Source organism: Podarcis tiliguerta, assembly GCF_965153285.1.
Source record: "Podarcis tiliguerta genome assembly, chromosome: 3".
In the NCBI taxonomy this organism is placed as follows: Eukaryota; Metazoa; Chordata; class Lepidosauria; order Squamata; family Lacertidae; genus Podarcis; species Podarcis tiliguerta.
In genome coordinates, this window is record NC_139536.1 from 52341882 (window position 1) to 52368924 (window position 27043).

At 41.5% G+C, this 27043-nt stretch overlaps 1 protein-coding gene and 2 long non-coding RNA genes across 6 annotated transcripts in view; all 3 read right to left on the reverse strand.

Moving 5' to 3' along the window:
- The window catches only part of TULP4 (TUB like protein 4), a 97386-nt gene that overhangs the window by 25104 nt on the left and 45239 nt on the right, over positions 1-27043 (reverse strand). For all 4 annotated transcript variants that reach the window (XM_083434344.1, XM_083434346.1, XM_083434345.1 and 1 more), the window contains exons 3-4: positions 6880-7008; positions 6107-6268 (exon numbers count right to left, since the gene is read on the reverse strand). In XM_083434344.1, the coding sequence (XP_083290470.1) occupies positions 6107-6268; positions 6880-7008 (291 nt within the window). The remainder of the gene's footprint in view (positions 1-6106; positions 6269-6879; positions 7009-27043) is intronic.
- On the reverse strand, positions 12856-26853 carry LOC310674736. Its single transcript, XR_014509744.1, has 3 exons — positions 26431-26853; positions 14916-15007; positions 12856-13031 (listed from the first exon to the last, which is right to left on the reverse strand). It is a non-coding gene; the product is annotated as an uncharacterized lncRNA (long non-coding RNA).
- LOC310675116 lies at positions 13641-14751 on the reverse strand. Its single transcript, XR_014509960.1, has 2 exons — positions 14671-14751; positions 13641-14366 (listed from the first exon to the last, which is right to left on the reverse strand). It is a non-coding gene; the product is annotated as an uncharacterized lncRNA (long non-coding RNA).

A 27043-nucleotide genomic window follows, 5' to 3' on the forward strand; every position in this document is an offset into this window, starting at 1 on the left:
ATATTGCGCAGCTTCTGCTCAAGCTTGGAGTGCCACAGTACGAACCCAAAGATTGGAGACTGTTCATTGACAGCAGCAAGCGATCACTGAAATGTGTTCTGCTACACAACGGCAACCAGTTTGCCTCTATACCCCTGGCTCACTCGAGTACACTGAAGGAGAACTATGAAGCGGTGAAATATGTGCTGGAGAAAATTGGTTATGATCAGCATAAGTGGTTTATTTGTGTTGTGTTATTTGTGTTGACCTGAAGATGGTGAACTTTTTGTTGGGACAACAATCTGGCTTCACCAAGTACCCATGTTTTCTGTGCATATGGGATAGTAGGGACCGTGCTCAGCATTACACGAAGAAGGACTGGCCTGTGCGGGAGGAATTGGTGCCTTGCAAAAAAAGGAACGTCATCAACGACCCTCTGGTGGACAGAGACAGAATACTTTTCCCACCGCTGCACATCAAGCTTGGCTTAATCAAGCAGTTCACCAAAGCTCTGGACAAGGATGGTGACTGCTTCACTTACTTGTGCCAGGCTTTTCCAGGATTGACCATGGAGAAGTTGAAAGCTGGCATCTTTGACGGTCCTCAGATCCGTCAGCTCATCAGAGATCCAGAATTCGGAAACTCAATGAACGAAGTGGAACTGGAAGCATGGAAGGCATTTGTTCTGGTAGTGAAGAACTTTCTTGGCAACAATAAGGCCAGAAACTATGCAGAACTTGTCAACAACATGCTGACTGCTTTCAGAAACCTGAGCTGCAACATGAGCGTCAAGATGCACTACCTATTTTCACATATGGACCGGTTTCCTGAGAACCTGGGTCCAATGAGTGATGAGCAGGGGGAGAGATTCCATCAGGACATGAAAGAGATGGAGACCAGGTATCAGGGTTGCTGGGACGTGGTCATGATGGCTGACTACTGTTGGACTCTGAAGAGAGACCTCCCTGCCGCTGAGCATTCCAGGAGTTCCAAGAAATGGAAGTTCAAGCCCTGAAGTTTGAAAAATTGTGAAGCAACATGCAATTTACCTGTACTTACCTTTATCAATGCCCACCATTCAGTTTACAGTAAACCTGACCTGATGGAGAGAAACGGATGCAATTTCCTGATTCAGCAGTGCAAAAATACCCTAAATCAGTTGTAGAAATCTAGACAACATTCAAAAAGTAAAAAATTGTTGCCCAGTGTTATAGTAATATTAAAATCCTGCATTTCTTTTTTAAGTGAATAGTTGGTTGGGGAAGATTAACTGGAAGGAGGAGGAAATTCAGTATTTAGTGATAAATATTCATATAGAATATAGCAACAACTTTATACCTCTAATAAAATCAATGTAGGAATATGTTTAAAATTTCTAAAACTTGAAAATGTTCCCTAATAGTGGAACATAAATGATGGAAAAATGATACAACACTGCTACAATTATTTTAACTGTCATCCAGGAGCAATTTACAGATGATTGCGAAGTACAAGCATGATGGGATGCTGGACCAATGAGTAGTCAACCATCGAAGACCAATGTGGATGCCTGTCCCTGGAGCAAAATTGGCAAAAAACAATGTGACTCAATCAGGTGGAACTAGAGCATTATAGGATAGGTGGAAAAGCAATGTGTTACAAGCCTGACAGCAACAAATAAAGGAAAGTTTCCACCTAAATACAGACTGGAGGAGGCAAGGCTTTTGTGTTGTTTAAAATAGCAGTTAGCAAACAGCCAAGGTACATCATCTAAGATAAGGCTGACTGTAACCTACAGATATCTTCCCCTTGGGCATGTTTTGTTCCCTGGTGTATTGAACAAGCTCTGGCTTGCACATTTTGGCAGGTTATAGAAGACATACAACATAATCCAGGAAAGGGCAAATGCATTAAGAGCATCATGCCTGGAAAAATAAACTCTGCCCTACAACCTTAGTCACGCGTACTTCCATTTCAGTTCCAGTCCACTAATGATAAGGGCCCTCTTTCACATGAACATTTTTTAGGATTCGTTTATGCAGTATGGTTGATTGGGAATCTGAATATATTCAAGAGGCTTGCTCATTCTGTTTAAGGAAACGAAGAGCACTGACTAATCTCCCATTACATTATGTTCAATCATTACTGCAGCAAAAAACTAAATCCAACCACTGCTAAGAAATCATGGAGGATTCTTTTTAAAAGGTGTTAGTGTGGAAAACTGCTAACTAGCAGGATCCAAGAATTAACAGTATAGAATTGCTGATATGGTTAGTGTGACACCAATGTTTTCTATTTTAGGAGCTTACTAGTTCTGCCTGGTATGTTTTAATTATATGTTTTAAATGAGCTTGGAAGGTTATTTGGATCTTGCCATGCTATGTTGACGGATGCTTTAAGAATGTTTATGGATCAAAAGATGGGATTGCGCAATCCTATGCAAACTTAGATGGACATAAGTCCCACTGAACACAGTACAACTAACTCCAGAGTAAGAACACGTAGAATTGCCCTGTAAGTCAATCAACTTTTAAGAAAACAAGAAATAAATGAAGTTCTTAGGTTGCAGCCATTCTGACAGGAACATTTCAAGATCTGTATCTTTGTCTGTGCTTAGTCATTCAACACTACAAGGCCACTGACAAAAGCATGCTGTCCTTGGTCAGTGATCCAAATGGAAGCTATATTGTGTAAGCTGCCTACCTCGTCAGTGTTTTGCCTGTTAAAAGATGAGGCCTTGGCTGATTGGAGGTTTTTAATAATTTGCAGACAGCTGTGCCTTCTAGATCAGCTGTGCCTTATCTTCCCCGCCTGCCTTCCCCCAACCAGAGGCATAATTGTTAGGGATGGTGGAGAAAATCCACAGATGAATAATACTTGCTCACAAACTCCACTTGGAAAAAGGCACTCCTTGGAAAGGACAGTAAGTGAAAACCACATCTGTTTTGTCAGAGGTACAATGGCAAAAGGCTTAAAGGGAATCCCTGTTTGCTTCCGTTCACCCATTTGGCCATTTATTGGTATAGTCAGACCAGAAAATGACTCTACAGTCTTCACAACCGTCTCATATTCAGTCCTTTCACTATCCAAGGTACAGAAACGATGAACTGATTAAAGCCCAAAGCACACCTTCAAATCAAAGCAGCAGGTCCAGGCTTAGGTCCCAGGGGGATGCACCTCAAATCAAGAGTGTGAGTTCTCCAGCTTTAGAGTCCCTGAACATTCAGTATTGGAAAGGGATTTTTGTTCTTGTAGACTACTACCAGTTATGACTTGAGAGCAGCTGGGGCAGGAGATGAGCTGCATAAACCTTTTCAAGGCAATTTAAAAAGCAAAAAAATGCCACCCAGATTTTCATATTGAAAATGCTCTTTCCAGGTTTAAATGGTTGCAGATCCTTTATGCACCAAAAGTCTTACAGCTTTTCATCAGTACTATAATCTCAAATTCTTGGGAGAATGTGAGAGACACTCTGAACCTACTGGTTGGATTGTATGTTTAAAAAAAGGCTTTCTTCCTCTCTAGGAGAGTGTATATTAATCCTGATTAATAAGTGACTTAATTACTTTGTTTGACTGTTATATGTAAATCCACTATCACCCCCATGGTATTTATACAGGACACAGAATACACTATACTGATCTGACAAGAACCTCTGAACTCCTCAGTTACTGGTTCCCTATTTAAAAGAAAGGTTTATGCTTTACTTCAAAGCAGTCCCAGAAAAACATATTTGGCTGATGACAAGAATAAGCGCTGCCAAGGCAGCAGTGATTTTATTGACTCAGAGTCCAATCCTATGCATGTCCCACTGAGTTCAATGGACTGCAATCTTTTTACACAGGATCTATTAACCATTTCACAGAAACTCATAAAACAGGTGACTGAGCAAGAAGCTAAGCAGTGTTGTCTGTTTCCATAATTTATAACTATAAAAAGCAGGCAGGTCTCACTAAAATGTAAGCCTTCTATATATAGAAAGAAAGCCACGTTTTCAGTCCAAAAAGAGCAGCAATGGAATATAAAACATTCATAAAGCTCTTAGCATGAGCAACCAGAGGTCATTAATTTTAAATGCCAAGACTAACAAGAAAACCTGAAGTAATTCTAAAAATAGCCCAAAATATTATATGCTGGAATGTTTTGTTTATACAACAACAGAATCAAGATGATATGAGCTCGAGTATTCTTCCCTTGTTATATTTGAACTCCCTGAATTGCGCTGTTATTGGTTATACTGCTCTATTTTACACTGGCAATTTAGTCATTGACTCCATTCCATGCAACATTAAATGTACTGCCTAATTAATTAAAAGCTTTCTGCTTCTATTTTGTGTGGTCCTAAGAATCAGAAATGTAATAAACATAGGGGGATCAAAGAATGCTTTTGGAGTTACAGCTTGCAAAACGCGTTGTTCGTATTTCGTGGCATTTTCAGAGAACAACATTGAAAATAGGTCTAAGCTGCCGTATGGCTCCTGGGGGGATAATGGCTTCCAGGTAGCAAGCTGTTCTTCTAATGTTGTTGCTTGATAGCTGAACCCTGGCCTAGATATTTTAAGGCCTCTGGCCGAAGAAGGCTCATGCTGAGGACGTATCTCGGAAAATCAGAGGGCATTTCCACCTTCCCCATATCGATTAACAAAGAGCATGATGGAATCTTATAATGTTAACCATGTGGTGTTAGGAACTGTGGATTTGGCATCCCAAGAGAATTTTGTGTGAAAAGTCTAGGTGAGCAGTTTCTGCGCAAGGTTTGATTAGGCCCTTGCTATGGCCACATGCTGCCTTTGTATATCAAATCTCACCTCATCCCACTCTCTAACAGAATATAGCATATTCTGACTAAAATAATAATTTTAAAAATTGCCTGCCTTCAGCTGTGGCTTCATCTGACCAAGCAGCAGCTGCACTGCCTTCATTTCTGTGGCTCAGTCTTGCGATCAACCTCCAAGACACATGCAGTGTGGCGGCGTCAGCAGAACAAGTAAACACGGCCTTACTAAAAAAGTATTTTGCTTTGTGACAGGATTTCAAATGCTATCAGCTTTTCCCTGATTTTTTATTTTAGGCAGCAGAAGCTGTGGCGAGCTCTCCGTAAGCAAAACAGAAGTGAAAATGAGAGAGAGCAGAGAAGCAAGCCTATGTTTCAGTCAGGAAACTTGATACTAAAAACTGAACAGCAACTGCAGGTTAGCAATTAAAACAATACAACTGGGAGCCAGAAGATCTGTGTTCTGAACCCAGCCTTTTCATTTAATTGTGGTCACTGAAGTCAATGAGAACTTTCTTATCAGCTCCAATGAGATTTGCATTGGTTCGTCCCAGGGAGATTTTTTAAGCAAAGCAAGCAATTTCTCTTTCTCTTTTCCCTCAACATCAAAATGAGCAGCTGAGAAGGTGCACCTTAGCAAGAGTGGCATGAAGATAATTAATTCCCTCTTCAAAGTGATACAGGACCCACAGAGAGAGCTAAATGTTAAGTGTTAGTATAATATTTCATTAACACTTCATTATGGAATTCTGCATTTGGTTTAGATTGACTGGTTTCTAAACTAGAACACCCTGAACTGGGTTTGAGATTAGGAGTCCACAAATGTATTTGCTAGCTCACCTGGGGTGAGCATGTCTTTTAAGGTATGGTCTGATAGGCACAAAGCAAGAGATGAGCGGAGGCTCATTTCTGACCCCAAGGTGAGCTTCCCTCCCTGAATCTGTGCTGAGAATGTGTTAACCCTTTTCCTGCCTGCCTATTCTATCCTCAGACACCTTCTTTCCCCCAGTAGAGGAAGGTAGGATGCTGCAGCAATTGCCAAGCTCAGGACTGGATTGGGCTGGCTGCATTTAAAAACAATGCTACTGCTCATCAAATATGTCTACTACTGAAGGTGCTCTCAAGCAGTTTTCAAGCCTTTCAATACTCAATATACATATGACTGGAGGAGGGTATATGTAGCCATGTGATGTGAATTACCACTGAACACTTGTGTAGCTTGAAATCAGCTACAAGAGTGTGTCAGTCATACAGCTAAATTAATCTACCATCTTCTTGTCCTGTGTGCAGCAGGAAGGTGCTTACCGATTAATGCATAGTGAACCCTGACATACACACAGAGTGTGGCAATTTTTGTTTTCAAAGCAACCTTACCTGTAGATCATCAGGAGTCCATATGCCACAGGTGATCTGACTCTCCAGGTTAATTTCTGAAGACCAATGTCTCTGTCCACTGACTGATCCAACTAGCACAAACCCATCTCTATAGGAGATCAGTGCTTGTGTTCCATCATGGCTCCACGTAAAGTCACTCACCTTAAAACACACACAGACAAGAAGAGGCTAGAACATTATTCTGACAATGCAGCCCATATGTAAAAGAAACAGTGCCATATAGAAGCAAATGAGACTAGAATCAATTGGTACCAATATGTTTAGCAGGTTCCGGTTAAGTGGCTCGTGTGCCCCCACTTTTTTTCTTTTAAGAGAAGTTAACACAAGTTTGGCCAACAAGCAGGGAACATTAATGCCAAAGCATCTGCTGCATCCACCATCTTGCATTTCAGATTTTCAAACAATGCTATAAAAAAAGTTTTTTTAAAATAAAATGAAGTTCAATCCAGACAAGGGTGGTATCCAGCTATAAACAGTTCTGCTGGTACAACTGGGTTCATGTAGGAGAGGGGGAGCACCCCACCACAACCCCTACCTTGTGTAGCGTATAGTTTGCAGAAGAGTTCTGAATAATTCAAAAATGTGCTCTCTATCTTGTGACGTTTTTGTCGGTCCTAATAAAAGTATTGCCCAACTATGGATTTTGGAGTTCAATTAAAATATTGCTCTTTCCACAATTTACTCTTTCCACACGGAGTGAGAACTTTAGTGGTCTTTCTTTAAAATGAAAAAAGGAGGGAGGGGATACTAACCTGTGCCCCACGGTCATTCACAAGTTCCACAGACCATCTGCCTTCATACTGAATCCAAACAAATATTCCACCGTCTGCATCACAAGTTGCAAGCTTCTGGAATGGTTCGTTCCATCTTACCAGTACCACCTAAGAAGATTCCAGAAAACAGAACTTTATCCCAAGAGTCTATACAAGGTTCCAACATGCAGCTCACTTGAAATTTCATTATCTGATATAGCAAAAATATATTGCCGTGCTTAAATTATAAATTAAGGCTACAAAAATTTGAAATGTTCAGCCGATGAGGCTTCTCTTTAAGAACAGCAGGATGTGTTTCACTGCTGCCATAAAAGCAACGGAGAATCTTCATGGGCACACTTTACTGAAACCAAGGACTTTTAAGTCCAGCTCTCTCCAATGTTTTCAAATGGAAACAAATCAAGTTCCTAAAGGGTTGTCAGCTTTCTCTAGGTTGTAAAGCACAGATGTGCTCTCTGAGATCTGCACACACTCATTGACCTGGCTGAACAACACACACATGAAACCTCTCTCTGACAGACTGCAGACTTTGGTGGGAGTGGAAGGTTCTTGTGCAACAAGTTTGTGGAGATCTAGAGAGATGGCAGTTTCTTGAAAGGATTAATGTGCTTGGAGTCATGGGCCTTTCCAGAGATCAAAGCTGTTTGATGTAAAAGCTTGAACAGGGCCCAACAACACGGCACCTCCTCTTCTCCCTCAGAAAGTCTAGCAGTCCAAAATGGTGTCATTCCACTTTCACGTTCCTCTGCTCCACTTCACTAGTGGGTACTCATAGGGGCAGGGAAACTTTCAGTGCAATGACATGATGTCACTAGTTTGGGATTACCAGGTGAAAGGAGAAGGAAAATGAAAGTAGCAGCCGCACAACTCTTGTGATGTCTAGTATCAGCCATGGCCCTACTGCACTGTAGCTACCAGCCATCAGATGGACCCTGCTTCTAGCTGCAGAGGAATCTGTTTGGCTTATCGTAGCTAATAACCACTGACAGATCTATGCAATCGATTAATATTTTATTATATAAAAATAGCCACACTAGTGTTAGTTACCATACATACCAGAAGCACATTCCAAAAGTCAATTATGGAGTGTAGGAAGAATTTATTTTTGTTGGCCCTGAAACTACCCCCAATCAACTTTGTTGGGTTTCTCTAAATCTTTAGTAGTGTGTGAAGAAGTGCTAGAGAAGGGGACAGCCAAAAATGTCTACCAGTTGACCTGGTTATAGTCAGCCACTTCATAAACTAGTGACTGATATAGGAGAACCCAACCATACAATAATGGTGAGGAACATAATCTGCCCTGTCTTTAAGATGCTATAAGACTTAAATTATGTTATGTTGTTTTAAATTCATATGCGCTGAAGGCTTAAGATAGTATCTGCTGAGTATTTACAATGCACTCATGAATCAACGCATCGTTTCCAGAAAGCATGACAATGCTCCCAACAAAGTATCATGACAGCTATTTGGATTGTTATGGATTTAGATTGTTGGGTGAATGTTTCACCTTGTTTTATGCACCAGGATCTTTGTTGTAACCCAGGGATGACTAAGAAGGCATGTCCTGATGCAGTGTCAGTTTCACTCTGCAGCTTTAAGTGAATTCTGCCTGCTAGCTAACAAGGGCATCCCACCATATAGCTAGCAATGTTACACAATTTTGTCAGGAAGGGAGAGATGCACTGTCTCATGTGCTGCCTCTGTTTACAGGAGAAGCAAGGAAACGATTGCAATATTGTTGCTATGAACTGTTCTGCAGTTGGGCGGAAAAGCTGCCAGAACAACTCCATCCCACATATGCATAATAAGCTCAAATTATGCATTTCCATGTATAACAGCTCTTCTCTCTCCCCACCCCCCAACACCACACCATGCCTTTCACTGTTTCCTACAGGCAGGCAAATACTACCATCACCCCAAAGTAACTGCCTCCTCGATCCCTGGGGTGAAATGAAGCCACACCATGACAGCACATACCCATGACATCCACAACAGTATCAAGGAGGAGGTGAAGAAAACATCTTGTTTACTACCTAGAAAAGCACAGCATGAACTTGATTTCTCTCTCTCTCTCAAATAAAACTCAATGCCTGCACAATTCCTACTTGCTAACTATGGTTGTGGGTGGCTGGGCATTTTGAAAAATAGAGCCTTTTAATACCTGATAAAAGAGAAAGTAATGGGACATTTGACAAATACAATAAAGAAAACTGCAGGGAGGAAATAATGCAGAGATTATAAGATACTCACTCAACTCATGTTACAATCCTTATCTGATACCAAAAGAAGCCAATACATTCAACCCAAGGATGTCATAACATAGCTGCTCCATAAAGGCCGATTCTTGTAATATTTGCTTATTTTTCAGGCAGCATGTAATTGCCACCTGCTGAAAAGCGTCAGAATCTAGGCTCTAAAATGCCAAGTCTTGCCAGTTCTAAACTGGATTGTTACAGATACCTGGTGCCTTTTCCCTGCGTCCTTTCTTGGTAATGAAGTATGAAATCAGTGGTAGATCTCAGGATCTCAAGGATTTCAGGGATGACCTGACCGTTGCCAAAATTCAGTGAGCCCCTTCCCCAGCCTCTCACCTTCCATTCTACACCATATTCATGGTGCCCCCGGGGCTCTGCAATGTAATTCCAACTCTGATGGAATCGAGCGACATGACGGCAGAGGAAATCTATTAGAATGATCTATCTGTAGTGTCTAAAGGCTGCATTGTATCAAAGAAGGGCAAGTCTGATTCACACATAGATCTAGCATGCATGTTCCATGTGCAGTGGAGCCTCCCTCCCCCCCACTTTGGACACAACACTTTATGTAACCAAGGGCCTGCGTGCATAAATTTGCATGCAAGCTTGTAGTTAACCCACTGCTTTTAAAAATGAAACAAACAGGTATCAGGATATTGCATGGGCAGAGCATACTTCCTTACGAAAGCGCCCAGTAAGCTCCAGTTCATAGAAGATATTCCACGTGCAACGTACAGGCTGAAGCCCTTTAACTTCTACGTCAGCCACTTTTTCTCTAAAGTTGTAAGAGCCTCTTACAAGCCCTTTCAACAAAGCAGGTTCCTCAGCATACAGCACACCAGCAAAGCCATGACTGATTATTGGATCACCCAACCATCATTAAGCATCACTGCAGGACCACAAAACTGAGAGGACGGTAAGCCCCAGCCCAGAAGGAAAGTGGAATAATTCAATAATAGCTTTATTATTATTATTATTATTATTATTATTATTATTATTATTTCATTATCACTTTTGTGGTGAAGGGGTGGAAGTGGTAGATGTATTACTGAAAAAGACATGTGCTTAGGCTGAGTCAACGTCAATCTGTGTCAGCCAAATAACTACAGGACAACAGATGGCTAAAATGGGTGTTTTTCAGAACGCCCCCACAAAATTAGCATAAAGTACTGTCCCATAGTGGTGGAGAATTGAGCAGCATCCAAAAATCAACATAGATTTTCTACAAAACACTCTTCATACAGACATAAATTCTGTTCACTTGCCATCATCTGCTCTACTCAGTTCCAACTGAACGGTCCAATGGATGGGATTACTGACTCCCCCTCTCCCAAATTCTAAAGAGAGATTTAATTGAGATGTACAATGACACATGTCCAATGCTATTGCCTATTGTGGCCTCTTTCTCTTCTCTTAATTCAAGTCCGGGAGGTCTTTGCTGAGATTGCTTGTTTATTTCATCCTTCTCATAATAGCTACTTTTTCTTTAGATATTTGTATTAGTTGCAGACACTTTCTGAAGCAGATTCCAGTTTAAATGTTCTTAATAATTCTCCATCTTTGACTATATGGACTAATTTACATGGCCCATCTTAAACATGGATTATTTATTTATTGATGCTAAAATAAGCTTCTAAGTGGTTTATATGCATATAAACCAATGACATCAACATTAAAACATTAAACTCCTGAACTGATATACACAATAAAACAAGCGTTGAAAACATTAAAATATAAACATCATCTCTATATCTACATCTATGTATCTATTGTGAAGCATTTAAAGCAGGGCCAATAGTTTTGTGTGGTGGACTGGCTGTCTGATCAGTTGGCTATGAGCCCAGTTCACTGGCAAGCTTCTTCTAAACAGTGTGGGAAAAGGTCCACACTGAGCTCATCATGTGGTCCTGATGAACAGCTCAGGGCTGATTCACCTGGCTTGTTTCAAACTGGGTTGACCTTTTCTATATCACCTGTTATGAGCCATCACAAAGCAGCCAGCCAAATGCATACTCTTAAACCCCCCCCCCCAAAGCACCAGAACTTTTGTGAGCTGCTTTGCTCAGAAAACCCAGAACAAACCTGCTTGTGCGATGAGCCTCTGCATGTGACCAATCTGACTCCAGCCAAGCAAATGTCAATTCAGTTTTAAAATAAATCTCTATAAAGCTGTTCTACTGTTCTACACAATACACAGAATGTCACTGTAGAATTATGGACTTAAAATCGCTTCAGATTTCAGGTGGGAGGGTGGTATCTTTAAATGCCCCCATGTGTAAATCCCTCTGTGTGCATGACAGAAAGAGGACTTCTCTGAATTCTTCTCCTTAATCTTCTGGATTACATGGAAGAAGTTCAAATGGCAATATTTAAAAATATGACAACCTCACTCTCATGCACAATCTCTGCAATCCAGAATTCCGCCATCCCAATCTTCTACTTCATTCTGCAAGTGTAGTTCTGCTACACTTCTGTGTCAGGAGAGTCAGCCTTCCAAACAACAAAACCAAAAGGGATCAATATCTACACACACACACACACACACACACATTCAAACTTTATAAACTTTCCCCATCAAGCTTACTCAAAAAATAAGCTTCCAAATAAATTATTTGGACTTGCTTCTCACTTTCATTTTACAGTGGTACCTCGGGTTAACTACTTAATTCGTTTCTAGAGGTCCGTTCTTAACCTGAAACTGTTCTTAACCTGAAGCACCACTTTAGCTAATGGGGCCTCCTGCTGCTGCCGCCGCCGCACCGCCGGAGCACAATTTCTGTTCTCATCCTGAAGCAAAGTTCTTAACCCAAGGTACTATTTCTGGGTTAGCGGAGTCTGTAACCTGAAGCATATGTAACCCGAGGTACCACTGTATATGTTCTGTTTTCAGAAGCAGCATCTAAAGACATCATGGAGGAAATGCTGCAGGTATGCGCTCCCAATGGTGAAGAACAAACTGCCTTCTGCAGATTGTCTTACAGAATCTAATCATGACATGCGATGGGAAAAGGTGACTTGCAAATAGCTCAATCAAATGAGCAAAACCGTATGTTCCAAAATAATTCTGAAAGGAAAGGGCAGTGGGGAAGGAGCCTGAGAATGCGAGCCAGTAGGAATAGATGGAAAATATCTTCCTAATTTCCCTCCTGCCATTTTCCATTGGCCAGTGAAGACCTTTATTTTACTGGCAGGCTTTTGCTGCTCCATCTTAGGTAAAGGGTCTGTGTTGAGGACTGGTTTTTATCTGTCACACTTGTCTTCCTTGCATTTTATCGATATGACTTGTTGTGATTTTCATCCATATCATCTGCCCATATCAGTATCACAGCCAGATGGGTAGGGTACTATTATTAGTAGTAGTACAGTGGTACCTCGGGTTACATATGCTTCAGGTTACATACGCTTCAGGTTACAGACTCCGTTAACCCAGAAATAGCGCTTCAGGTTAAGAACTTTGCTTCAGGATAAGAACAGAAATTGTGCTCCGGCAGCGCGGCGGCAGCAGCAGGAGGCCCCATTAGCTAAAGTGGTGCTTCAGGTTAAGAACAGTTTCAGGTTAAGTATGGACCTCCAGAACTAATTAAGTGCTTAACCCGAGGTACCACTGTATTCGTATTTAAAAGCATTACTGCCTCTGATCATGGAGACAGAGCATAGCCCTCATAGCCATTTTATTTCTAGCAAAGTCAGTCTCTTATGCTGCAAATGCAGAGGGCATACGAGAGCATCATTTAAATGCCGAGTCATTCTAAACTGTCACAAACACTCACATGCCTTACTTCTTCACCTTTTCCTATTGGCTAAACAAGTTTGAATGCTCAATCAAGGCTTGTCAATTCTCCTGGACTTCATTGACTGGGAATCATTTATCAGCTTCTGCACAAAAGCAAATTGCATGCATGAAAGACAACACAGAATATATTATCCTTCAGGAAACACCATTCATATGTTAGAGGAATGGTGGGGGGATATCCTTTAATGACCTTGAACCACTGGAAGCAAAGAAATAAAAACTGTCACTGACAAGTTCCACTCAGAGTGACAGCAGTGCAGTTGCTTGCAAACCCCGAAGGCCACACTGGACAATGGCCTCCAGTTGAACTCATATTTCAGACACTTCCTCTTATGTTTATAGTTTTACTTTGGGAAGATGAATTATTCTGCCAATTACTGTCATCTTTGGTTTCTTCCTCTAAAGAGCAGATAATAAATTATGCACATATTATCGCAACATGGGAGATAAGGAGTTTTAAAGCTAAATGCTGCAATTAAAACATGTTTTAAGAGCTATTCGATTAGAAATATTTCTTGGATTGTTTGCTTTTTCCCTTTCTCCTCTCCCTCTGGAAAAAAATTCAATAAAAATGAGATTTCTTTATTTACCTCAAGGAGCGATCTACTGTGGAAGTTGAACAGAAATGAAGCTTTAGTGACCTATTTATGATTAGAGGTTATGATGCTGAATATTACAGAAACAATTCTATTTCAGCTGGTCAGTGGGATTAATTTCAACCTAATAAATAATCAAAGGTGTTCAGGTTGTGTGACTTCTTCTATGAAACCTTTTTTTATTTACCCAGGACTTTTTGATGCCTTGATTTTATTTCTGTCCTATCCTGGCATTTCTGACTGCTGTGCTTTTTTGACTTCATATTTATTGTTTAAGGGTTTTGGCATTATTATTTAGAAAAATTCTGATTTTGCATATTTTCCATAGGTCTTTTATTGGTTGTTTGAGCCATTTTGGGCACAAATCTTCATGGAAACGCCTGGTATCAATTTTGCCAAGCCAACAACAAAGAAAGAACTGGATAATTGTGGCTGACTTGTAGCAGAATGTGATCACAAAAGATAGCCGCTATCCTGTTGTAAATTCTGCAAGCATTGAGTTCTGTTCAGTTCTGGGTTTTCCTTCAACATCTAGACCAGATTGGGGGCTGTGGGAGCAGGAAGAGGAAAGGGAGAGGATGTCCTGTCTTAACTGGATGGCTTCATCGAATATAATCCTCACATACCCCATTGTCAGGGTTGTTAAGTGGGTAACATGTCAGGATTGCCTATGGGGAACCCAGTCCAAACGAAGGTTACTGGATGGCTTTGAGTATGTGATGAAAGTGAGAAGTAAGGCACTGTCTACCTCGCAGGGTTGTCATGAAGGCAAAATGGGGAAAAAATGAAATTAGAGACCTGGTCATGTGGTTTGGGCAGTTTCTCTTGTAGGAAGAAGAAGAAGAAGAAGAAGAAGAAGAAGAAGAAGAAGAAGAAGAAGAAGAAGAGGAGGAGGAGTTTGGATTTGATATCCCGCTTTTCACTCCCCTTAAGGAGTCTCAAAGCGGCTACCATTCTCCTTTCCCTTCCTCCCCCACAACAAACACTCTGTGAGGTGAGTGAGGCTGAGAGACTTCAGAGAAGTGTGACTGGCCCAAGGTCACCCAGCAGCTGCATGTGGAGGAGGGGAGACGCGAACCCGGTTCCCCAGATTACGAGACTAATGCTCTTAACCACTACACCACACTGGCTCTAGGATTTAGCTTTGTGCTCATAACCTGTCATCTTTTGCAGCTTTCCCTCTTGGAAGCAGGGGAAAAAACCTATTCCAACTGCAGAGTAGAAAAGTGAAATACATTTCTTTTTTCACAGTTCTGAAGAGCAAATCAGCTTACTGCTTTGCAAAGATGAAACGTGTATGTCAGTTCACCATGTGTTTACTTTCCTCTTGTAGCAGAAAAAGGAAAAAGGCGAGTTATAAAAGTATGAAACCTGTATATTTCAGTAGAATCCTGAAGGGGATTCTTTGGAGCGAGATATGTACATATTTCCTGCCTCAGAACAATGGCTTGCCTCCTGAGCATCTGGAAAGTGACAGAGGGGAAAACCTGCTGAAAGAATGAATTATATTTAGACAAGTGAGACCATACCTTTCCTCTCATTATCCTCCCAGTACTATTTTCCTCCCTCCTGTCATGCTAAAAAAATAAAGCCTTCCCCCAGGCAACTGGCTGCTCCCTTTCAGGCGTTCAGTAACTCAGAGCAAGCTGGAAAGATGCAGCAGGGAAGAAGAAGCAAGTTTCTGTGAGATTGTCTGAGAGAAAGAATTACTACCGTAAATGCTCAAATATAAGCTGACTTTTTAAGAACATTTTTTATGCTAAAAAAGCCCCACTTGGCTTATACTTGAGGTGGGTGGCGGCAGCGGAGGGACGAGCAGCCTGAAATAAGCCCTTTCGGGCTGATTGTTCTTCCTCCACAGCTGCTGCCATCACCAGGTTTGGTGTGTGGTGAACCGGCTTATACTTGAGTCAATAAGTTTTCCCAGTTTTTTTGTGCTAAAATTAGGTGCCTTGGCTTATATACTCGAGTATATACGGTATCTTGATAAAAGGAAATACTTGAACTGTTTAAAAGCCTATAGAATTGTTGCCACTTTCAATATGGCAGTAGCCAAAGTTTAGAGCTGGAAGTCCAAATTTACAATTTTGATGTAATTCTTTTGCAACAAAGAGTCTTGTGGGACTACCCTTAGGCCTGGTTCAGAGGCTGGGGCAAAACACTGCAGCTAGAATGTTGACAGGAAGAGATGCTGCTTAGAGATTATTCTGATTAGGTGGCAGATACATTGACAAATACTGCTGCCATTGCTACTAGCTAACAAATTGATTACGGCTTAAGTTTTCATGGACCAGAATCTGATCCAGCTTCACAATCCATAGTTTAAAAGTCACTTTAAAAAACACACACAACCCTGACCCCTTTGTTTTCAACCAGCCTTGGGTTTATACACACATGGTGCTATACCTTGGTTCTTTGAAATTGAAAGTAAATACTAACCACGTCCTTCTGCTGGCCAGAAAAACAAGAAAGGGGGACATCAAGCCCAAGGCTTCATTCAGCTCATTATAGTGAACCTAGTGTTAAACTATGGCTCAGCATTACATGCAAGCCAGCCACACATCATTCCATTCCTGTGCACTTTTAATTCAGCCCATCAGTTATTCCATAACAAATATTCCACAGAGCCTCATAAACCACCACGGAATATTTGGAAAGTGGTCTTCACTCTGTCCTCTGCATTGCATATTTTGTTTTTGTACTCAGATGTTGAATGATCCCACAAGAGGCACTAATGGCCACCAACCTGGGTGGCTTTAAAAGAGAAGACAAATTAATGGAGGATGAGATTATCAGTGGCTACCAGCCACAATGACTATACTCTGGCTCCACAGTCGGAGGCAGTATGTTTCCATAGGTATCATCTAAAAAACATTTTGAGTCAAATCACACTTGCTTATAAGCTCTCTTCCTCTCATTCACACACTACATATACCTTAAATATATTACTAATATCATCAGAAGATTTATGGATTTAAGCACCCAACAGAAACTAAAAAAATATATTAAAAAATCACTTATGTATGTAGGCTACTATAAAAATATTTAATAGTAGAAACACCTTTTTTATTTACAAAAACACTCCTTATAATCAGAAATAATCAATTTCTATCTCCCTTATTTCCAATTCTTGCTTAATATATCGCATGACTAAGTTCAATTTATTTAAAGACTCACTGGAGGTAGAGCATAACACTGATGTTAATTTTATCAGTCCTAACTGCTCCCATCATTTCCAAATTAATTCCTGTTTGATTGATGCTTGTTCTTTCTTCCAAGTCTTAGCATATAATATTCTTGCTAGGGTGAGTACATTCAACACCCGGGTTTGAAATTTCTCAAGAGCTACCACACACTGCGATTAATTTAAAAGGCATAATGAGAGGAAAGTAATTAGACTAACCTGGAAGATTTCTTTGATCATATTTATAGCCACTGACCAGAAGCTTTTCGCCTTCTGGCATTTCCACCAGACATGGAGAAAATCTGCCTACACTTCTTGAACCAGCATTTACCTTCTCTGGTCTTTTCCGCCATCTTTAACATCATAGCACATACCTGTCACATCCCTCCACCCCACATGTTCTCCTCCTGCACGTGAAGAACATGGGGAAGTGCATTATACTGAGCCAGAACATTGGTCCATCTAGCTTAGTACTGTTTGCATTGATTGGCGGTGGCTTTCCAGGGTTTCAGACAGGAGGGTTTCCCAGCCCAACCTAAAGATTCCAAGGATTGTATCTGAGAGCAGCGGCATGCCAAGCATGTGCTCTACCACTGGGCAGAGCCTTTCCCTGTAGCTAGGATGGAAAGGATCATTTCCTTCACAATTAGAAGGCTTTGCTAATGTGCAAATTAAACCACACAGCATACAATGACCAGCAATGGGGTCTCAACATTTTGTAATAATTTGCCTTTATTAATGTTATGATATGGAGGAAAGATTAGAATCTGTCATGTGGTTTTAAATACAATAACGGTCTTAAAATAAATAAAAAAATTCCTTCCAGTAGCACCCTAGAGACCAACTAAGTTTGTTATTGGTATGAGCTTTTGTGTGCATGTATCTGAAGAAGTGTGCGTGCACACAAAAGCTCATACCAATAACAAACTTAGTTGGTCTCTAAGGTGCTACTGGAAGGAATTTTTTTATTTTGTTTCAACAACGGCAGACCAACATGGCTACCTACCTGTAACCAGGTCTTAAAAGAAAAACTAAACAACTGGTTTGTCCTTTGAAAGGACAAGAAAGATCACACACACACACACAAATAAAAATGGATCCTATCATTAAAGCAACAGCTTAACTGTATTAGTCAGAAATCTAGTCGAGCCAAGCTATTTTTTTCTTTATACTATTTATACTTTATACTATACTATTTTCAAAAATAAAATATACACAAGCTTTCATCACAACCATCTGTGACACTCTCAAGCTCTTCACAATGCTGGTTCTGGAAGAAAGTTGCTCCTCTTTGTAGGCAGAGAGAGTTACATCACAATCTTTCCACATGTGCTGGACTTGTTCTATAAAAGTAAGAGGCCTGTGGGCTTTTTCATGTCTGCATGCAGATCAGCAAAAAGACTAGCTGTTCCCTCCACCAGGATTTCATCTGTGAGTTTCCCTTAGTTGTGCTCATGCCCTACAGCAGCTTCTGGAGACAGTTTCTCTACAAACCCAGATTATGATGGACCATTAAATGGTGCAAGTTAATGAAAGAGTCACTAACTCGGTCTCTAAAGGTAAAGGTAAAGGTACCCCTGCCCGTACGGGCCAGTCGTGTCCGACTCTAGGGTTGGGCGCCCATCTCACTTAAGAGGCCAGGGGCCAGCGCTGTCCGGAGACACTTCCGGGTCACATGGCCAGCGTGACGAAGCTGCTCTGGCGAGCCAGCACCAGCGCAGCACACGGAAATGCCGTTTACCTTCCCGCTATAAAGCAGTACCTATTTATCTACTTGCACTTAAGAGTGCTTTCGAACTGCTAGGTGGGCAGGAGCTGGGACTGAACGACGGGAGCTCACCCTGCCGCGGGGATTCGAACCGCCGACCATACGATCGGCAAGTCCTAGGCGCTGAGGTTTTACCCACCGCGCCACCCGTGTCCCCACTCTGTCTCTACCCACTCCCAAAAAATCAGAATCATAACCTCAGCACTTGATAAGCATGGTCAGTTTTTCTACATCAATGTGATAAAGCTATCTGTATATAGAATAGAATCATAGAAGGGACCACGAGGCTCTAATCCAACCCTCTGCTTTACCAATGGAGCTTTTCATCTTCCTTATTCATGGAGAGAGAAAGAGGTGGGTGGGACTTTCTTCTATCCTGCACCCAACTGCTCAGCCTACCTCTCTCCAGAGCGAGTGCCTGAATGGATTGCACCAGAAATTCTGGCCCCATAATTCCTTTTGTCTCTTCTGCAGACTGGGATGCATAAGTTCATAGTTACGTAAGTGCAAATGTCAGCATAGTTCCTATGTCACTTGAATGAACTGGAGAGAGCAAAATCAGCAAACCCAAGTCCTGCCCCAAACATCATGTGGATGTAACACGAAATGACCTATGAATGTGCGTCCAGAGCCTTTGAAGAATGAGTTTTCTGCCCTAGAGGTTCTCAAGGTGGCAACAAGAGTTATGTTAGACTATTTCTACTTACCTACCATTCCCAAAATAGCCCTGATCACAGGGTTATCTTTTCCCACCACCACAGATATATTTCTTTAAAAAAGAAAGGGCAATGCCTGGGGTAAGCTGGTATTTATTTTGAAGGCCGGCTGAGGCACCATAGAGTGTTATATGGAAACAGAAAGTTCCTGGCAGAAGATGTAGACCAGAGAAAATGAAAGGGCTGGGGAAACTGCCACTGGTTTCACTGGCTCTGACCCACCTTTAACTCTATGTAATTAAGACAACTAATGGTGCACTGGCCACGTCTTGCCAATTCAGTGTGGGCTAGATGAGCATCATGAAAATGAGCATTGAGATGCACGTTTTCATCTGCATCAGCTATGCAAGTGGAAGGCTGCTTCTCTCCCCTGCTGGATAGATGAAATCTATGGTGCATACAATCATGTCTTCCTTAAAGTCATGGCCCAAATAGCACCCTTTCCCTTTGAAAACCCTGGAAGGATCATCAAATGCCATTTTTCAGCTGGCACTGGTTCTCTGCCAGTCTGCTGATCAGATTTGTATATTCATGGGGCCAGCACAGTCGGTACAGTGTGCATCATCCATAATGTTGGTTCCCTACATTAAATTGCATAAAATTATAGCCTTTGTGCCTATGCTTTTTCCCCAGGTATCCAACTGTTTTCATGCTCTGGATTCTCTGAGTTGAACTGATTTCTGACATGTTCTGTGAACAAGCTGGCTGCGTATGGATGCCATTTAACATAGTTATATTAAAGGATACTGTTTTGCTTTTAATCTGATTAATGTGCCTTGACAGTTGCCCCATGCAATGCAGCAGCATTTTTTAAAAAGAGCACAATCATGATTCTTGATGCTGTGAAGCCTCCTGCTGCAACAGCAAATGAAATGAGCTCAGGTGCTCTGTCAACAGAGGAAACCAAATGCCAATGTTTTTTAGTAAAAAGTCACGCAAGTTGTTAGCAATTTTGCTACCACTTCTCACAGAAAACAAGGCAGGCATTTTATGCTTTTTTAAAAGAGCACATTGCCACACCATGTACAAACCTATGTGGCAGCTATGTCATTATTTGTAAACAACTGACACCCCAAGTTTATTTTAAAGGCAGAATAACCCTGAATGAAACTAGATGTCTGAGGGAAATGGCAATCCTTATCACAGGGATCCGTAGGTCAACTGTCCCCTTCAGAGGGGATACCACTGGAGAAGCCTGGTTCAGCTACTGGTGAATCTACAGGTGGCAAGCAGAGCTGTTGCATAACTGAATCAGAGGAAGAGTAAATTTATTTTACTCAATTTGGGCACCATCTTAGACCATGAAGATAACCCAGCCTTCAACAACCTGAAAGCTCCCATCACAGCCATGCTGGGTAGTTGTAGTGCAAAACATTTGGAGGCCATATTGTTAGGCACTTTTCTTCCAACCACAGCAAAATGGATCTAGACACCCTCTCTTATTATTTATTAATATGATGAGCAGGGGTCGATAACCTAAGGCCCATGGGCCACAAGTGGCCCACGGGGGTCGTTGAACTGGCCCACGAGCTGCCCCCGAACTGAGCCGTCCACTTGGCAAGTCCCCACACGCTGTGCTAAACCAGCGCAGCACAGCGCGGGGACTCACTTCTGCGGCGCTGGAAATCGCGTCTGCACAGATGCCGGAAATCGCGGGCCACAGAAGTATCTCCGCTGGAGTGAACCGGCCCAGGCGAGGTAAACCTTGCCAACCCCTGATGAAGAGAATAGAGGGGAGAAACAGAGGAAGCATTACACACGTTCCCACTGGTTTTCTTCTGCCTTTCTTCCACTACTGCTAGATAACTTGGGAGAGAGCCAGGTTCCCAGACAGATCTTCTGTCAAATATCACGTCTGCCTCAAGAAGAAACGCAGGTTGTGTAGCAATGGTGGGAGTGCTGAACTAGGACAAGGAAGGCACAGGTTCAATTCCTCACTTAGCTATGGAACTCAACAGGTAACCTTGTGACAGTCACAATTACACAGCCTAATCTATCTCACAAGCTTGTTTTGAGTATATTAACGGTGGGCACGGGTGATCCATTACACAACTTTCAACTCCTTGGATACCAATGTAACAAACAAACAATCCCCCATTTAAAGCAGAGGAACCGAGCTTCTGATTTAAGCGTGGATTCTCCACCCATACCGTGTCATAAAACTTCAAGAACAGAAGTGCAGGACCTTAGGTTCATCAGCCAAGAAGCACCATATTTTTCCTGGTGTGGATGTTATTGCAGTTGGCTTACTCATTTAAATATTTGCATATGCATGCACCATAGCACTGTGGAGGGGTCTCCTTCTCTTCTATACATTGCACAAGTAATCTAACCAAAATAATGTCTGTACTGGCTCACTGGATCCGCCACCCCCCGGCAACTTCATTAACCTTTATGATTGTATCTAGTGCTGCCAGTCCACTTGTGCAGTAGAATTTTCCCCATATCTCCACTCCCCATGCCTTTCAGGCCCCATAAAATCTGCTCCAGAAGGTCGAGAGACACTCTGGAACATACTTTGAGGGTGCATGGGGGAGAGGAGAGAAAGGGGAAACCCTGTTGCGCAAGCAAAACCCTGTGCATCTCACGTTAAGCACAGCCAAGTGGGTTTTTATTTTAACTGTTCAAAGTCTCTGCACACCACATTTCCAAGCAGAGCTCTTAATTCCTGTGATTCCTTTTTTTAAATTGTAAGCAGAAAGACAGCTATGTCCCCAACATGATATTCTGCCTTCCTGCAATGGATAGGTAGAAGCATCATGCTATCTATTATAGAAAAGCAGAATATCATGATGCTTATGATGGATCTAGGAGAGCTTGAACATAGTGCTAAGAGAAAATTGGTGTTTTAAATCATCCAGAGATATCTGAACAGTATTGAACCTGTAATGTATTATCTTGGGTTCCAACATCTAGAAGCACCACTTTAAGTTAATTTTTCATTTACAGTTTTTTGAGAGGATATCATCAATAATTCTTAAACCACGGAATGTATACTTCAGTGATTCTGTGAGGCACTTATTTTATATCATAACAAGACTAACTCAAGTGTCAGATTATATTATATTACTATATTAAGCATATAAACATTTGTTTACCTACCAACATCTAAACATTTTAATTTTGAATACTTTGGTCACAGATCAACATTAGCTACACAGTTTAAAAAATGCATCTTGACTCCTTGAATACAAGAAATTGACTTATCATTAAATAAATCCACAGAATCAAATGCCTAGTTTTCACTGAAGGTAAAGGTGCCTGGGCACTATATTCTAGACCAGGGGTGGAGAACCACATGCCAAATGTGGCCCTTCAGGAGAGTTGACCCTCAGGTGACATCCCACACTTGCTCTGCTTCACACCCAAACATCTTTGCCTGGCTGGAATGTGTCCCTGAACTCTGATAACTTCATATTTTGTTGGACTCCAGCTCCCATGAACCCCAGTCAGCATTGCCAATGGTCATGAGGTGATGGCAGCTGTGGTCCAACAACATCTGAGGGGCTCCAGCTCTTCCATCTTTGCTCTACAGAAAAATGTGGATTTGAGGGACGAGAGCCTTCTCCCTCACATGCTACCTTTCTATGTGAAAGGAATTTTGTTCAGGGGACAGGGAAAGCTAGAGCAGCTTTCAGTCCTATACGCTCCAAGCTGCATCCTGAAGTGCTATACCCAAGACCCAGATTTACCACATGCTTGTGGGGCTGGCCTGGCCCTGTTTGTCTTTTCCCTTCAGATTCAGAGGACTCCTCCTCACCTCCAGCACCTGACAAAGAGGAATCTGATTCCCGGCCCCTAACGGCTTCCATCTTAGGCAACAAAATGCCTTGGGCTGGCCCTGCTGAATACTCAGTAAATAATGTAATATTAACACTGTAGGGAAGGGAGTTGTGGATTGGCTGCCAGCAGCAGTGTCCAACTGCTCTGTTGCTGCTTCTGACATGAACAAAATGTGGTTTATCAACCTTGCTCTACTTAGTTATGGCTAACTCCAGAGAGGAATGTATATTCTTGAGACCATTCAAGTTATTTTTGGCTTCCATTGTCAAACAGCTTTTCCTTTCAGCACAGCACAATTTACTTAGGCTTATTCAAGACCTGGATATGCTGATGCGGCAAAATAAAATAAAAAAGAATAAAGGCAGCGATTATTTTTATACAAACATGTCTCAATAGGTGATGACCGCTCAAGTGTGGAGAAACATCAGTGCTGGGTCAATTTTCAGGAGGGCAGTCTGCAAATGCACAATGGCTGGTCTTGTGTGCAAAAACCACAAGCAGCGGTGAAAGCAGATACCTGATCATTTAAAATAAATCAAGGTAATGCAAAAAAACAAAACGGACATTCAACCATAGCAGAAATTATAAGAGCAGCAATATGGCTTGCTGAGTATTCCTGGTGGTGGTTGTTTTAAAGCTGTCACTCAACTGTCAAGTGGGGGAATGCAGTTCTTTCATTACAAAAATGACATTAATGAGCTGTGTGTGCAATTCTCATGTTTTTACCACTTTTCCAATTAAACTATTTTCTGTGTTGGTGAACGGCTTGTGAAATTGTTTCTTCTCTGAAATAAGTAATGTGCACAACTGCAATGTGCTTTTGGCATTTTACAAAAAGTGTGAAGCATTTTCAGGTCACTGCCCAGTCCTTTGTAGATTTCTCTAGTTATTGCAGATGTTGTTATTTTCTTTCTTAAATGTTAATATTACTGAACTTGTTTCATTTTTCCTGTGAGCTGCCTTGGGATTGTTAATGAAGGGTGGTATAATGGTGTTTTAATTAAATAAATATCTAATACTTAATGAGGGGCTGGTTGAGCATCCATTTCTTCAGTCACCCATACTTGTTTCCTTCCTTCACCTCCTCTGCCTGCCACTTTAAAAGAATTAAGAGGCAAATGTTTAATACCCCTCCTCTCATGAACTCCTATACTCTGATGTAGCTCAATAAAGCCTCCTAGAACCTCTGGAAATCTCAGAAGAATGGCGAGTAAGCATATCCATAAACTATGAGCAAGCATATCCTGTCCTTTGTCTTTGAATAAGCATCCAGGAGATATAGCTGGTTTTCACAATGGTTCAACAGGACTGAACTGGTCAAGACCTTTAGTAATGTAAGCTCAGAGTCCTTAGGGAGGTGGAACTAGCCTCACAGTAATTTTATGATTGGCCAAAAAGGCCCCTGACATCACAGATGGAGAAAATTTCATGGTAGGGTCAAACAACAATTCATTTTGGGAAGGAAGTTGGCTTCTACTGGTCTCTTATTCTTATCCATATGTGAGACTTTACTCTCTACTTTTGACTTCATGGAAATGTCCAAAGATGCTGACTCTCAGAAGTTCTCTTCTACAAGGAACTCTGCATATCTTCTGAATCCCAAGAGCCTTCTCAAGCAGATAGGATGGAACTAGAGCTAGACTGGCTTTATTAATATATTTTATTGCGGCCTTCCCTTTTCTTCCTTTCCACATTTTTCCTAATACAATTAAATCCAATTTGGACATTTGGCTTTGTTAAGTTTTAAATAGCAAGCAGCTATTTACAAACTGTTCCTAGAATGCGATGGTAGCTCTGTCAATGTTATTTATTTATTTTTACACTGTGGAATAAAACTAGCCTTTTCCATGTGTCTGTGATTCTCTTCGATAATAATCTAGTTAATCCCATATTTGGCTATGATTATATTACCAGACAGAGCATTCCACACTGCAAGAAAATGCAGAATAAAATAAATATAAAGCAATTATAATTAGGAATTAAGCTTCAGGATAAAATCTAAGTCATGTGACCCTTTAGCAGCCCTTTGATCTATGAGACCAAAAATTTGAGTTGCAAAACGTACATTCAATAGCTTCTATTTGTTCTCATTCCCTAAGACTGAAGATGTGCCACAATACAGTATTATAACAAAGTTCTCACATCTGCTGATGTAACCACAGTCTTTCACATCAAGTATTTCTAGCTTAGTATATATTTAATGACAGCCTTTAATTATAGAGCCAGTGTGGTGTAGTGGTTGAGAGCGGTAGTCTCGTAATCTGGGGAACCGGGATCGTGTCTCCGCTCCTCCACATGCAGCTGCTGGGTGACCTTGGGCCAGTCACACTTCCTTGAAGTCTCTCAGCCCCACTCACCTCACAGAGTGTTTGTTGTGGGGGAGGAAGGGAAAGGAGAATGTTAGCCGCTTTGAGACTCCTTAAAGGGAGTTAAAGGCGGGATATCAAATCCAAACTCTTCTTCTTCTTCTTCTACTTGGAATTTTTAAGGTTTTAACTTCTTTTTTGTTACCAACATCTGACTTTTATTGACAATTTTAAGGTATGTTCTGCATTCTATGTAAACCGCTTAGAGGTTCTGACAATTAAGCACTATTAAAAAGATGACGACGACAACAACAACAACAACAACGTATTCTGCATGAGCCCCATTGGAATGAATGGAGAGCTGAGCAAGAAAAAATTATTTTGAAACACTATGGCCACATCAACCGACATGAGAGCTGTGTTATACAATATCTGGCATTTTTAAAACCTCGGTGAAGAAAAAGATTGACGGTCCATTTCTCAAAGAAAATCATTAGTCTCATAGATTTCTGAAGGAACGTCCAAGTCTCATAGCTTTCATTTCCATTCTGTAAATTAATTCCTAACTGTAATTTCTTCCAGTTATTTTTGGCAGAACCTCCTAAAATGGAATGTTTTGTTTCTTTCTTCTAGCCCAACCCTGTCTAAGAGGATAATCTTGAAAGCTTGCAGCTGTAGTTGATTAAAGCAATTAAATCTTTTTTAAAAAAAGCAAAAGGTATCCCCAATTAATTGTGCAAGCCGGTTTTTTTAGAAAAAATATTATTTAAATGCAAGCTCTTATGAAAGGTGCAGGTGGCAGGCACAACCTGAGAAGAGACATTTCCCGGTACAGTGGTACCTCAGGTTAAGAACTTAATTTGTTCTGAGGGTCTGTTCTTAACCTGAAACTGTTCTTAACCTGAGGTACCACATTAGCTAATGGGGCCTCCCGCTGCTGCCGTGCCGCCACCACACAATTTCTGTTCTCATCCTGAAACAAAGTTCTTAACCCGAGGTACTATTTCTGGGTTAGCAGAGTCTGTAACCTGAAGCGTCTGTAACCTGAAGCGTCTGTAACCTGAGGTACCACTGTACTTTCATTTATATAGCACACATAAGGGAATGTCTCTTCCAAAATGGCACTTACTGCATGCAACGCAAGGGTGGGCTAACCTGTTTCAGGCCCAAGGACCACAATCATTCTTGGCTAATTCTCTAGAGGCTGCATGTCAGCTGTGCATGTGGCCAACACACAGACATATTCTCACATGCACGCACACCGTGTACACAGGCACACAGTCTCCCCCACTTCAACCGACTTTTGCATCCCTCCCTATTCTTCAGGTGACTGAGCCAATGAGCGGAGAGGAGGCGATCTGCATCCCCATTGCAGTGCTGAGCAGCTGAGGTTTAAGCTGCCAGTATGGGGGTGGAAACCACTCCATCCCAGCTTGACTCTAAAAACAAAGGCATTATGCCTCTTTGTTCAAAAAACTAACCAACAAACTGAAACTGACACGGGGACAAATAGAAGAAGACGCCTTCACCTCGGTATAGTTACCCTTTATCACATACACAGCCCAACAAGACGACAGCAAGAACTTGCCAACAGGATTCGAATCAATTTGGCTAACTTGATCCAAAAACACGCACACCCCCCACTCACACACGAAAACATAATTCCCCCCCCACACACCTCTTTCTCCCTTTTCTTCCTAATGTAACACCAATGTTTCACAACAAATGAAACTGATCTGTAG